General features: G+C 49.6%; 1 protein-coding gene across 1 annotated transcript; it reads left to right on the forward strand.

Annotated features, from left to right (window-relative positions):
- Window positions 1-1787: 1787 nt before the first annotated feature.
- LOC120711556 (zealexin A1 synthase-like) lies at window positions 1788-13824 on the forward strand. Its single transcript, XM_039997112.1, has 3 exons — window positions 1788-1903; window positions 11641-12529; window positions 12811-13824. Exons 1-3 carry the CDS (start codon window positions 1887-1889, stop codon window positions 13438-13440), a joined length of 1536 nt encoding a protein of 511 aa, XP_039853046.1. The 5' UTR covers window positions 1788-1886; the 3' UTR covers window positions 13441-13824.
- The last annotated feature ends 313 nt before the right edge of the window (window positions 13825-14137 follow it).

Genomic DNA, 14137 nt, shown 5'->3' on the forward strand with positions numbered 1-14137 from the left:
GAAGTCATTCTCTAACTCTATTCCAGTGATCTATTGCTGGACTGGACTTCTGCCAAAATATCCCGGATACTTTATGTCAGGGTAGATTTTTTCCAAAGCACATGGAACCCTTTTCTTTCAACTGATCTCATATTGGTTCCTGGAATGCTAAAAAATTCAAAACTACTACCCTTGACAATAGAACAAGCGTAGGCTTACTCGCATGCATGCTATATTTCTTTAGAGCCCTTTTCTAAGTATGCTCTCTGCAATAGTCCAAATACCCTTTTTCTTTTATTCCAGTGAATTTCCATTCCTAGAGCGAATAGGTCTTCACTGAGATTATTTTTATCAAAACTAGAGGTCATAATAATCTTCTTCTTTGAACTTTGCGTGAAAAGTGTTTCCCATTTTTGAACTTTGCATACTTGCGATTTGCCATATCTTGACCTTTACTTGAAACCCAAAACTTTTCTTTGTTCTCATAAAACTTTAGATACCATTATTATGTGATCTGATTTCATCAGATGGTATTGCATGAAACAGGTCAGGTGCTAACACTTGAATCGTGTCCCCATTTAGCCACCTATCTCACCAAAAGAGCGCGCTCTCCTTCCCATCGCCGACCAATATATGTAAGGAGGCCTCGAACATCGCGAGCACCTCCCTTTCAGAATTTGCTGGAAGATCGGCCCAGCACTTTGAGGAGGCGCCGATCCTCCTCGCTCCTGGCATCGGCTCCGGCAGCAGCATCATGCCATGCCAGTGCGCCGCCCATGTGCGCGCGCCATGCTCTCCGGCGTGCAGTCCACGATAACCTCGAGGCAATCAACACGCAGCAAGCACACATCGCTTGACCCAAGGCGACCACTAGCCAATCAACACGGTGGCGGCTATTGCTTGTTGATGGTTGACTTGTCGCATGTAATAGTCCCGGTCCGAGCCAATCAACACGCAACAAGTACACAGCTTGACCCAAGGCAACCACTAGCCAATCAACACGGTGGCTGCTACTCCACGCAGGTTGGAACAACTGCAATGCTATTTATTTAAATTACAAGCAGCAGCTCACTAAGCTAGCAAAGCCACACCGGGAGCTTACATTGGGAGCAACTCCAGTGGAAGACCAGCACTACCTCTACCTTGGATTAGCTCTCGTCGCGCTGCTCCTCATCATGCTCGCTAAGCGCCGGCGCTCTGCCAGAGCATGTGTGTAAAAAAAAATCAAAACTCAACATATTATTGTACCATAAATCTCAGAAAAAAAAATCAATCATGCATGTGTGTAAAGATAGAAAAAAATAAATCTTCTTATCTCTCTTCCATAAATTTAGTAAATTATTTACTTAGAAATAAGGAAAAAAATTATAGATCAAATTCAAATTATTATATAATCTTGTTCTCATACTAAAATAGCACAACTTCATCCAAATGTTTGAGGCAAACAGTGGCTCAAATAGAAAATCCACAGCATAGAGATCTAGATCCAGCTAGAGGCAAAGAGAGCTCCATTTGAGCTTTAAAACTAACAAAAAAGCTCTAATCTTATAAAATTTTGAGCTAAAAAAAATTAAGGGTCTTGTTAAGCTGAGGCCACTAGAGTCATGGCCCATTACGTTGTGATAGAGTCAAGAAAATATTTTTTTTCTGTAGAAATATTGCCGACCATCATCTCGAGCCAATCAACACGCAGGGAGTACACATTGTTTGACCCAGGATAGGTAGCACGTGCTGGACTGCTGGGTGCACCTGGCAATCAATCACCAATAATTTAGCCTCACCCTTACTGTCACCGTGTAGGTTACGGAGGAACACAGAACACTCACTGCCATGCTACTTAAGGTGCAAGCAGCTCACTAAGCTAGCAAAAAGCCACACCAGGGGAGCTTGCATTGGGAGCAACTCCAATGGAAGACCACCACCACTACACTACCGGAAACGGCATATATGCCGAGTGCTCGGTTCTTTGCCGAGTGCCGAGCCCCAGGCACTCGGCAAATATTCCGCACACGGTACATTCCATTTTTGCCGAGTTCCAGCACTCGGCAAAAGTCCAACACTCGGCATAAAATACCTTTGCCAAGTTCCGCGGGGCAGGCACTCGGCAACATTTGCGCACGTGGCCGCCGCGTGCGCCAGCCGTCAAACCGGCTGACGGCCGTTATTGTTTGCCGAGTGCCGGTCGTCAGGCACTCAGCAAACCCGAATCTTCACCGAGTGTTTTTTGCAGGCACTCGGCAAAGTTTGTTTTGCCGAGTGCATTTCGCTGGCACTCGGCAAATATTTAAATTTTTTCCATTGTAGACCTCAAAATTTTTTGTACCCAATACATACAACATGTGGTACTCCATGTTCAAATTTGGTGTATTTCTTAATGTATTTTATATATTTTATGAATTAATTGTATTTTCATCAATTTTTTTGAATTCGTTTGATAATTATTATTTTTTCTGCACTTATATAAATGGAACTTGAGCTAAAACTACATGAAATAATGGTTAATTTTGGTATTTTTTGGAATATGCATTGTGGAGTAAATTTGACAAGATATTTCCAAACTATGTTGCAGCAAATTTTGAAACTATGCTGAAACGAGAAAGAGAGGGTGTCAAAAAATGATTTAAAAAAAGTTCTTTGCCGTGTGCCCCCTTACCTGGCACTCGGCAAAGGATGGTTTTGCCGAGTGCCCTCTGAGCCAGCACTCAGCAAATAATTTGTTTGCCTTTTTTTTGAAAATGGCTTTGCCGAGTGCCGGATCTCGGGCACTCTGGCAAACCTGATCCGGCACTCGGCAAATCCTCAAAGACTTATCCAAAACGGCGCTTCCCTGACTCACACACCGCACACGAACACACACTCGTCCACCGTCGCCCGCCTGCCTGCGCCGCCGCCGCCTGTCCGCCCGCGCTGCCGCCGCCTGTCCCCGCGCGCCCCCCGCCGCCATCGGCCGTCCGCTCGCGCCGCTGCCGCCCGCACTGCCGCCGCCCGTCCGCCCGTGCCCCCGGCCGCCATCGCCCTTCAGCCCGCGTCGCCGCCACCCGTCCGCCCGCGCCGCCGCCCGCCGTCCGGCTGCCCGCCACCTCCACGCCTCCGCCCGCCCGCTCCATGCAGCCTGCGCTGCCGCTCACCATGGCTGGCGCATAACCATCCCCCTCGACGCTCCACGCCGGCGGCCCCGGTCCACGCAGCCTGCGCCGACGCTCGCCATGGCCGGCGCATGAGCACCCCTTCTCGACCGGCCGCCCATCGACGATCAGGTACTCCACCCAACTGAAGAAGCTCGTGGTCAAGTGCTGTTACAGCCAGTGGCGGAGCTAGGAACCGAGCATAGCAGGGGCCAAATTGTCATGGCATCTCGACATACTATTCAAAATCCATATACGGTGGCAGCGTGGTTTCTTATTCTTGCTTACCGTGGTCGCCTTATGCGCTCTTAATACCTACATGGACATACTCTCATTGTGCTGCTTTTCTGAACCAGTTAAACTACTGATTGAACTTGATTTATGTCATGTGTTATATGAAATATTTTCCTCCTAATAATATAACACCTTGTATATAGAATCATTTGGATTTGAGAACTGAACGTGCAATAGGAGTCATTTGCAGCAGCTGTCAATGACAGAGGTTGTCCCTGCATTTGACTAAAAGGCGCTGCACTTGCATGATCAACACACTGCACGTCTAGTCATGCAATGCCGACTTCTTGTATGAATGCGTCATCGTTTGGTGTAAAATAGCATAGCAATAGATTGCTAGAACTTTTGAGTAAGCACAAATGAAGGAGGGGCCGTGGCCCAGGTTGGCCGACATGTGGCTCCACCGGTGGTTACAGCAGATCATCTATACTATACACATCGTATTTAGAAACGATGATTGGTTCGACTTTGAAACAATTCGATGGCAACAAATTGTTGCATAGTGCAAGGAATTTCGTGATGAATAGTAAACCATAAAGCATCATTGTTGGCTTGTTGTTTATTTGGCTTTCAAGAAACAGTATGAGGCAATGCCCCACACGTAAGCAAAACAGATTGGTGATATTTCACGTGATACTTCTAAAAACTATGGTGATTTTGCAACTGCAACAAATATTTATTTATTATGTTATTATAGAAAAAGCATATAAGTGATGACTCTCTGCAGTGGATATGTGCAAGTGTGCAACACCTTTTCCTTTATTTTCATCAAGCTAGCATTTCCAGATCCAACAAGAAAATGGAAAAATTATAATCAGATCTTTTTTTTTTCTAAATACCAGGTCGTCGACTCGTTCACTTGGCCGCAAGCCGTCGTCGAGCAGCACAGACCGTGGAGCCCGTAGGTGAGCACGTGTACAAGAGTTTGTTTTCGTATTCTGTTCGTAGTTCACGTAACCCGGTTAGGCGTCTCCCGTTCGAAACAGATATGGTTCGAAATATGTAGATTTATACATATCTATGGCCGTATCTGTTTCGAATTGTCCATGTTATTTGGACAGCCCGATGATGCGTAGATGGGGTTAGTTTCCATGGTCCGCTCCCATCCGAGACAGAATCTGGGCAACATCTCTCCATTGTTCTCCGGATACACAATCTCCCTTCCGGGACGTGTATCTCGAGAACAGCGGGGAGGTGCTGCCGAAATTCTATCTCGGATTGGAGGGGATCATGTAAACTGACCTCATCTACGTATGGTCGGGTGGGATTAGGACCTATCTTTACCTACTAGAGTCTAAGCCGAACTTTTACATGCATTTAAATTTGATAGTAGTCGCTGATATCTTGGAAGATGGATGACCGTGAGTGGATGTACACCGGCCGAGTAACTCGAGCTAGCATGACCAATGAATGGATTGAGAAGACTAACGAGTTCTTGGAAGGGGCATGGGCGCAAGCTGAAGGGTCGAGATTCATGTGGTGTCCCTGCAAGAGTTGTGGAAACCAGAAACGAAAGACAAAGAAGGTCATGGGCGAACATCTTGTCAATTATGGATTTACGCCAGATTATACCCGGTGGATCTTTCACGGTGAAGCCCATCGTATGAGGGACAAGGTCGTGAGGCAACGCATCGATGAATGTGATGCTGCTGGTGGGATTGAGGACATGTTAGACGACTATGAGGAGGCACATTTCGGTGAAGGACCGCAGGAGGAGGAGCCAGAGGCAAGCACAAAGGCGTTTTACGAGATGTTGGAGGCGGCACAGAAACCTCTTCACGGCCAAACAAAGGTTTCTCAGCTGGACGGCATTGGACGCCTTATGGCCTTAAAGTCCCAGTTTGGCCTGAGCCGAGACGCCTTTGATAGTATGTTGACCGTTTTTGGGAGCATGCTTCTGGAAGATCACATTCTGCCCAAGACAATGTATCAGGCGACGAAAATCCTTAGTGCACTGAAGATGCCATATGAGCAGATACATTCTTGTCCTAATGGGTGCATTTTATTTAGGAAAGAGCACGAGGCTGAAACTTACTGTCCAAAATGCAAAGCCTCAAGATTCCTGGAGGTGGATGCTGGCGACGGTCAGCCTAAGAGGCAGCTCACGATTCCTGTGAAAATCGTACGTTACCTTCCGTTCATTCAAAGGATCCAAAGACTCTATATGACCGAGGAAACCGCGAAACAGATGACATGGCACAAAAAAGGTGTTCGATACAACCTAGATAAGATGGTGCATCCCTCCGACGGTGAGTCATGGACTCATTTTGATGAGATTCATCATGAGAAAGCTAAAGAAGCTCGTAATGTACGTGTTGCGCTGGCAACCGATGGGTTCAATCCTTATGGTATGATGGCCGCATCGTACTCATGTTGGCCCGTGTTTGTTATTCCGTTGAATCTCCCCCCCCCAGCGTTCTCTTTCAACGACAAACCATATTTGTGTCGTTGATTATTCCTGAGCACCCAGGGAATAAAATGAGTGTTTATATGGAGCCTCTAATCGATGAGTTGATCAAAGCATGGGAGGAGGGGGTGTGGACGTACGACCGAGCGACAAAGACAAACTTCAGAATGTATGTGTGGTACCACTACTCTCTGCATGACCTCCCAGCGTATGGCATTTTCTGCGGGTGGTGTACTCATGGAAAGTTCCCATGCCCAACATGCAAGGCAACTCTGCAGTTCATTTGGTTGAGAAAGTAGGGCAAGTATTCGTCGTTTGACAAGCATCGACAATTCCTTCCTGCTGACCATCCATTTAGAAGGGACATTAAGAACTTCACGAAAGGTGTCGTAGTTACAGAATGTGCACCGCAGATGCTGACGGGTGCCGTGCTTCATGCTCAGATAGATGCTCTCCAGGTTAATGATGCAGGTGGTTTTGTGGGATATGGCGAAGAACATTCTTGGACTCAGGTCTCTGGCTTGTGGAGGCTTCCCTATATTAATGATCTCCTCCTTCCACACAATATTGATGCCATGCACACTGAAAAGAATTGGGGCGAGGCTCTTTTTGGAACTTTCATGGACATTCCTGATAAGACGAAGGACAACGTCAAGGCTCAAGTGGATCTGGCAACGTTGTGCGATAGACCAAGATACGAAATGAAGACTCCGAGACCAGGTAGACAATGGAGGAAGACTCCGGCGGATTTCATCCTAACGAGGCCCCAAAAAAAGGAAGCACTAGAGTGGATCCAAAAGTTACAATTTCCAGATGGGTATGCAGTGAATCTGAGGAGGGGAGTTAATTTGACTACGATGCGAATCAACGGGCTGAAGAGTCATGACTACCACATATGGATTGAGCGGCTTCTTCCTATGATGGTTCGAGGCTATCTCCCTGATAATATATGGCGAGTGTTGGCAGAGTTGAGCAATTTCTTCCGCCAGCTGTGTGCTAAGGAGTTATCTCGGGTCGTTATTTCGGACATGGAAAAAGTGGCCCCTGTGTTGCTATGTAAGCTGGAGAAGATCTTTCCACCCGCCTTCTTCAATCCGATGCAGCATTTGCTTCTACATCTTCCGTATGAGGCACGGATGGGGGGCCTGTGCAGTACCATTGGTGCTATCCAATTGAGAGATGTCAGAATGTCCTTCGAACGAAATGCAAAAATAAATGGAAAATTGAAGCTTCTATTGCCGAGTCATATATTTTGGAGGAGGTGTCAAACTTCACAACCAAATACTATGGTGACAATCTTCCCAGCGTACATAATCCACCCCCTCGTTACAATGCTGGCGATAATGAATCGAGTCTCATCATCTTCCGAGGACAACTTGGAAGTGCAAGTGATGCGAGGTACAAGACCTTGAACCATGAAGAGTGGCACCGTATCATGCTATACGTGTTGACCAACCTTTCCGAGGTGGAGCCGTATATTGTGTAAGTACTCAACATTGTGCCCAATTCACGAGTTTCAGTTTCACAAGTTTCCACTTCTTAGCATCCAGCCCCCTTTGTCATTTTTGATATAGGGAATTTCAACGACTATTTTGGCGTCGCTCAAGGGCTCCAACCCCGATGGAAATGGAGAGTCTTCTTAAAAATGGCGTGGGAAATTCACAACCCGATTTCATTTATTGGTTTCAACAGAAGGTAGTCTTGAATTCATAGTTCTATTCCATTTCGTTGTCCTCAAACTATATGACAAACTATCCTGCATACGCTTGCAGGGCCAAACTGATTCGTCCATGAGTGCCGAGTTGAGACAGGTTGCCGATGGTTTTAGCTACAAGTCGTTTAACGTTTATGACGTGAACGAATATCGCTTCCACACAATGACATACGAGCAGAGTCGACCCAATCGAAGAACCACTAATACCGGCGTTTTTACGCCAGGTCAAGACGGAGTCGAGTATTATGGAAGAGTTGAAAAAATATACGAACTCAAGTTTCATGGTTCTGTACGGCTCACTCCAGTCATTTTCAAATGCCATTGGTTTGATCCAACATTAACAAGACATACCCCTAGTGTTGGCCTAGTCGAAATTCGACAGGATTCAACGTTACAAGGCGAAGATGTGTACATTGTGGCTCAACAAGCCATACAAGTTTATTATATCTCATACCCGTGCCAAACCGACTACCGTCTTCGGGGTTGGGATGTTGTGTATAAAGTATCGCCACACGGCAAACTACCTCTCCCAAACAATGAAGATTACAACAATGATAGAGAGTTTTTTCAAGAAGAGGGGCTACAAGGGAGTTTCGAGATAGACTTATCCGACGAGATTGGAATGGAAGTCGACAATGAAAGGGAAGTTGACGAGGAAGACGGAGATGAGGTTCAAAATATTCAGGACTTACAATTACTAGAGCGACTACGTTTAGGCAGAGACAGTGAAGACAACATTCCTCCTTTGGATTCTGCTGGTTATGTTGACATAGCTGATAGTGATGATGAGGATTACGATCCAGCTAATCCCAATTATGATGACTACTTCTAAAACATGTAGGACTCGCAATATTTAATATATATTATGTTAATTTCTAGTTATATTTTCATTTATTTGCAAGTATTGTTTATCCTGACTAATTCATTCACTCCTTTTGATTTCAGGTAACTAAACAAAGATGCCAGGCTGTCACAAGATGACTTGGCTGAGCTCCTTGTACAGAGGCAGTGGTGGAGGAGGCGGTAGTGGGTCCGACGCACCCGAGGGGTCCGGGAGCCGTAGTGTTCGCAAAGGTGGTGGAGGAGGGGGAGCGAAAGGGAGACGGAGAGGGAGGGGTGGAGGAGGAGGTAGTGGGAGTGGTGGAGGAGGTAAGGTGAGGAGGGGGACGAGGGAGAGGACCCCCTTCTCCTGTAGAGGCCGAGGAGGAGGAGGAGGAGGAGAGGGTGGAGGACCAGGGGAGCGAGGAGGAGGAGGAGCACGTGGAGGGGCACATGGAGGAGGACGAGGAGGAGGCCGAGGAGGGGGCGGCAGAAGATGAGCGGGTGGTGTGGTTACGTGGACCGTCGCAACTCCCGCGACGTCCGATACCTCTAGCGAGACGCCCGATGATTCGGCCACTAGAGCCTAAGTAAGTATGTTAGTACTTATTTATTATGCATTACATATATTTAAAATTGCAATACTAACTAAAATTTTACCTTAAACACTCTTGCAGGGGGTGGTTTTTTGTGCAGCCTGGTGAGCACAAACGGAAGCCCAATGGTATCTTGGGTCTTTTGTGCCGGCTGCACTTCCCCGGGCTCGTGATGCATGCTGGGTGCTGGAGCCGGCATACACGTGGGACCACTACATGGCCAGCCCGGACGCTACTGATCGCGAAGGAAGGAACTTTACCACCAAAGCGAGGCGGGTGGTCGGGGAGTTGTGGGTAAGTCATCCTCGCACTAAATTGTTAGAAATATCACATTATGTTTCAATTTTTGGAATAATGATTGTAATTATCTTGTGGGTATATATGCAGGATTTCTACAGGTGCGAGGAAGGCTATGAGGCCCGGGCGAACGAGCGGGCTCACCAGGCTTGCTACAAGCTGGTGAAGGATATGCACTACGAGGCGCGTGTCCAAGCTGTCATTGTGTACTGCGCCGAGTTCGAGAAGATGAGTGTCAAGAAACCAGCCGCAAGAGACATCTTTCTCACGCGAGACCAGTACTTAAGGGTAAATAAATGCCATATCTACTCATTTATCTTGTATTTGATATTACAATATGTCATGCACTTCATTACGTTTAGGTGCCTCCGAACTGGTGCGCAAACAAGGCCGAGTGCTGGTCTATGATGGTGGACAAGTGGATCAGCGAAGATTGGGCCCGCCAGCACGCCTTATGCCGGGAGCGCCGCTTGATGATGCCGGGTCCGGCACATCATCAAGGGAGCCTTAGCCTCGGCGAGTACAAGAATACTTGGGTAAGTTCACTAATTTCTTCATTCTTTCTAAAGCTATATTTTTAATTCTTATTAATCATCTTGTTGACTTCTTGGCAGTCGGAGTCTCATCCAGGCCAGTCTTGCAACGACTTCACGGCGTACACCATGTCTCACATGGGCAGGGCGACGTCGGACGTGGCCTACAACCCGGCGGCTCCACCAGAGGCCTACACAAACCCAAGCATCCACGCGCGCATCAATGCATACACGGAGGTGAGAAGGGCGCTCCACGGGGAGACTTGGGATCCGACCACCACGCCACTCTCCGGAGAAGCCATCATGAGGGCGGGACAAGGGAAGAAGCACGGGCGGTACTTGATCGCCAACAGCTTGGTCGACACGGCGAGTACGCCCAGTCTCTCACAGCTTAGGGCAAGTACCACCGACTCGACCCCGCCCATAAGCCTACAGCCTGAGACTTCAGTGGCTAGCGTGCACCAGAGACAGGTTAGTTTAGATTTAGTTGCCGTTCTATGATTAAAATGAAATTTTGCTTCGTATTGTAACATGGAGGTTTAAATCTTGTAGGCCGAGATGGAGGCAAAGTTTGAGGAGGAGAGGAGGTGCCGAATGGAGATCGAGGCCATGCTGGAGCAGGAGCGGAAGCTGAGGGAGGAGCAGTCGGTTATGTTGCAGAGTATGGTCACCTGGATGCAAGGACTTGGCGCGTCGATGAACTATGCGACGCCGCCTCCTCCATTCGCCTTACCAGTTCAGCCTTACTTTCCTGCAGGACCTTCTGACACTCCCGTGAGTATGTTTTGTTTGTAGATATTATTATATTTTTGTTATGCTTCTTCAACTTATATGTTCCTATTTGCAGAATCAGTCGTGGAACGCATCGAACGACCCTCCTCCGGACCAGAACTCGCCGGCGGCCCAGTGGCCATCTTGGTCCCAGAGACCTGAGCAGTGAATGTCTTATAGTACTAGTGTATTGGACTTATTATACGTATCGGACTATATTCTATGTGATGGACTTGTGTTATGTATCGGACTCGTGTTATGTATTGGACTTGTGATATATGTGATGGACTGTGTTATTTGTATCGATGTCATTCTCGTAATTGTCAATTATATGTGATGGACTATAACTGCCTGTAATGACCTCTGCATTTATATATATTTCTGTTGTATTTGTATGGAAAAACATAGAAAAAAGAAACAAAAAAAGAAAAATTCACCACTTTGCCGAGTGTTTAATCCAAAACACTCGGCAAAGGGGCCTGCACAGGTCAGCATACTTTGCCGAGTGCTAAAGCAAAGGCACTCGCCAAAGATTTGAAAATTTGCCGAGTGCCAGAGTCCAGCACTCGGCAAAATAGACACGTGGCCTCACCCTGTCGCGGGAACTTTACCGAGTGCCAAAGTCCAGCACTCGGCAAAGTGGACACGTGGAGGCAACATGGCGCGGGGACTTTGCCGAGTGTCGGACGCGGACCCTCGGCAAAAATTCAAACTGTGCCGAGTACCTGCCGTTGGACACTCGGCAAAGCGTCGGACTAGGGTGGCGCCAGTGGCGGATGCAAGATTGGAGGCAAGGGGGGCTGAAACAATAGAAATGTTGATTTGTGTGAAGATTTAATGGTAATTTGGAGGTCTTGCTACAGTGTTTTACGTGTAATTAGGGGAGCTTAGGGGGGTTTAAGCCCCCCTAGCCCCCCTCCTGTATCCGCCCCTGGGTGGCGCCACGTAGCTGCTTTGCCGAGTGCCCGTAATCCGACACTCGGCAAAGTCAACATTGCCGTGGGATCCTTTGCCGAGTGTTACACTCGGCAAAGACTTTGCCGAGTGGAACCTGTCCTTTGCCGAGTGTAACGGACACTCGGCAAAGTTTGGAAGTCCGGTAGTGCTACCTCTACCTTGGATTAGCTCTCGTCTCGCTGCTCGTCATCATGCTGGGCAAGCGCTGCCGGCGCTCCGCCATGGCGAACGGGCACGGCCTGCGCCTGCCACCCGGGCCATGGCAGCTGCCAATCATCGGCAGCCTGCACCACATGATCGGCAAGCTCCCGCACCACGCCATGCGTGACCTCGCGCGGCGCCATGGGCCGCTCATGCTGCTCCGGATCGGCGAGGTGCCCACGCTGGTGGTGTCGTCCCGGGAGGCGGCGCGAGAGGTGATGAAGACGCACGACACGGTGTTCGCGACGCGGCCTTTGAGCCCCACCTTTCGCGCGCTCACCAACGGCGATCGGGGAATCATCATGGCGCCCTACGGGGCACACTGGCGGCAGCTCCGCCGGATCACCACCACCAAGCTCCTCAGCGCGCGCCGCGTTCTCTCCTTCCGCGCCGTCCGCGAGGAGGAGGCCGCCGCCATGCTGCGCGCGTGCGCCGCCGCTGCGGCGGGGTCTCGCGCCGTGGACATGCGCGAGCGGCTGTCCGCGCTCATCACGGACACCACGATGCGCGCCGCGATGGGCGACCGGTTCAAAGACCGCGAGGTCTTCCTGCGTGCGCTCGACCGCATCATTGTGCTCGCTGCCGGGTTCAACATGGCCGACCTGTGGCCGTCCTCCCGGATCGTCAGCCGGCTCAGCGGCGCCGTGCGCCACTGCGAGGAGATCCGTGACACCACGTTTCGGATCCTCGACGGCATCATCGAGGAGCACCTGGAGAAGATGGGCAACAGAGGTGGCGGCGAGGTTGAAGACCTCCTCGACGTGCTGCTAAAGGTACAGCAGGACGGTGACCTGCCGATCCCGCTCGACATGGACGTCATCAAACTCGCCATCCTTGTAAGCAATCTTAAACTCATTAGCAATGTTTTAAATAGCTGGCTAAAACATTTAGACCTATCTATGTCCGAAACAGTCTATATCCCGTTATAGTGGACTATAGCAACAACTAAGAGTGTTAAATTGTACATGAAAAAATTAGCTAAATTATATTTCTCTCAAATAGCTGTAGTCGAAGATAGCGGAAGCTATAGTCGAAAATTTAAAACCTTACTCATTAGCTGACTGCTTTATACGGCTGCTGATTGGCTTCTCTGTAAAATTGCATGTGTTGCTTGCAGGACATCTTTGGCGGCAGCGAGACGACAGCGCCGACGCTGGAGTGGGCCATGGCCGAGCTCGTCCATAACCCCAAGGTCATGGAGCGGGTGACGGCGGAGGTGCGGAACGCCTTCGCAGCGCACGGGTCGGTGCGGGAGGACAAGCTCGCTGAGGCGGGGCTCCGGTACCTGCCCCTCGTCATCCTGGAGACGCTCCGGCTGCACACGCCGCTGCCGTTCCTGATCCCGCAGGCGTGCCAGGAACCCTGCCGCGTGCTGGGCTACGACGTGCCGCAGGGCATCACAGTGATGGTGAACGCATGGGCGCTGGGCCGCGACGAACAGTATTGGCCGGGGGACCCCGACGCGTTCCGGCCGGAGCGGTTCGAGGCCGGCGGCGGAAGCGCAGCGGACTTCAAGGGCGCCGACTTCGAGCTCCTGCCGTTCGGGTCCGGGCGGAGGATGTGCCCTGGCATGGGCTTTGCGCTCGCCAACATGGAGCTCGCGCTTGCCAGCCTCCTCTTCCACTTCGACTGGGAGGTGCCCGGCGCCGCCGAGCTCGACATGACCGAGGCGTTCGGCCTCACCGCGCACCGGAAATCCAGGCTCCTGCTCCGCCCCATCCTCCGCGTTCCTGTGCCAGGCGTCTAGCCACCGCCGGCTCGCCGCCACCAAAGGATGGATTGCATGCTGGGTTCAGACAGCCAGGATTCGGGAAATTGTTATAGCCAGAACCTTAGCCTGTACGTGTTGGTTAGTGCGTGTCCAGCTAGTTGTTTCCATTCTGTTTGGATAAGGGGCACGAGCTCACGACCTGTGTGATGCCGTGCATGCTACTGTTAGGCGTGGCGAGATTAGCTCGCTTCTGCCCGGGTCTTGGGCCACGGGAACGCTCTCGCGTACGGCGTCGTGGGGATGGACACGACAATGCTGTGCCCGAGGAATGCGCTAGGACTTTGCTTTACCTTGTAATCACCAAATAAAGGGAATATACAGCACCGGAAAAGCTGCAGCTTGTTTATTTGCAGCACCAAATACTTGCTTTCCAGTTTCTGTTGTGAATTCAGGGGCGTTCATTTGTGAAGTTACAAAATTATTGCAATAACGTCTCCGGTATAAATTTTAGATTACGGGTTAGACCATTTCCAGCAATGATCCCTAAATCACAGCCCTCGTATAGTCTCCAGATAATGCTTCAAAGTCCAGCAGAGCCCCATATTTCAGCCCCCATCTATCCCGCAACAAGCTATTGAGTGGGGCCCATGGATGAAGGGCTTCCTTGAGACCCCCAAGGCCCAGGGGGTGAAAGGGGAGATTTGGAGGTCTCTCTAGTTTGGTGACTCAAGTA

This window comes from Panicum virgatum, chromosome 6K (assembly GCF_016808335.1).
Source record: "Panicum virgatum strain AP13 chromosome 6K, P.virgatum_v5, whole genome shotgun sequence".
Classification (NCBI taxonomy): domain Eukaryota; kingdom Viridiplantae; phylum Streptophyta; class Magnoliopsida; order Poales; family Poaceae; genus Panicum; species Panicum virgatum.

What these genes read in the sequence shown, in the direction of transcription:
- LOC120711556 (XM_039997112.1), top strand. An exon ending in TCATCAAACTCGCCATCCTT is followed by an intron (nt 12,530 to 12,810) that starts GTAAGCAATCTT and finishes TGTTGCTTGCAG; the next exon opens with GACATCTTTGGCGGCAGCGA.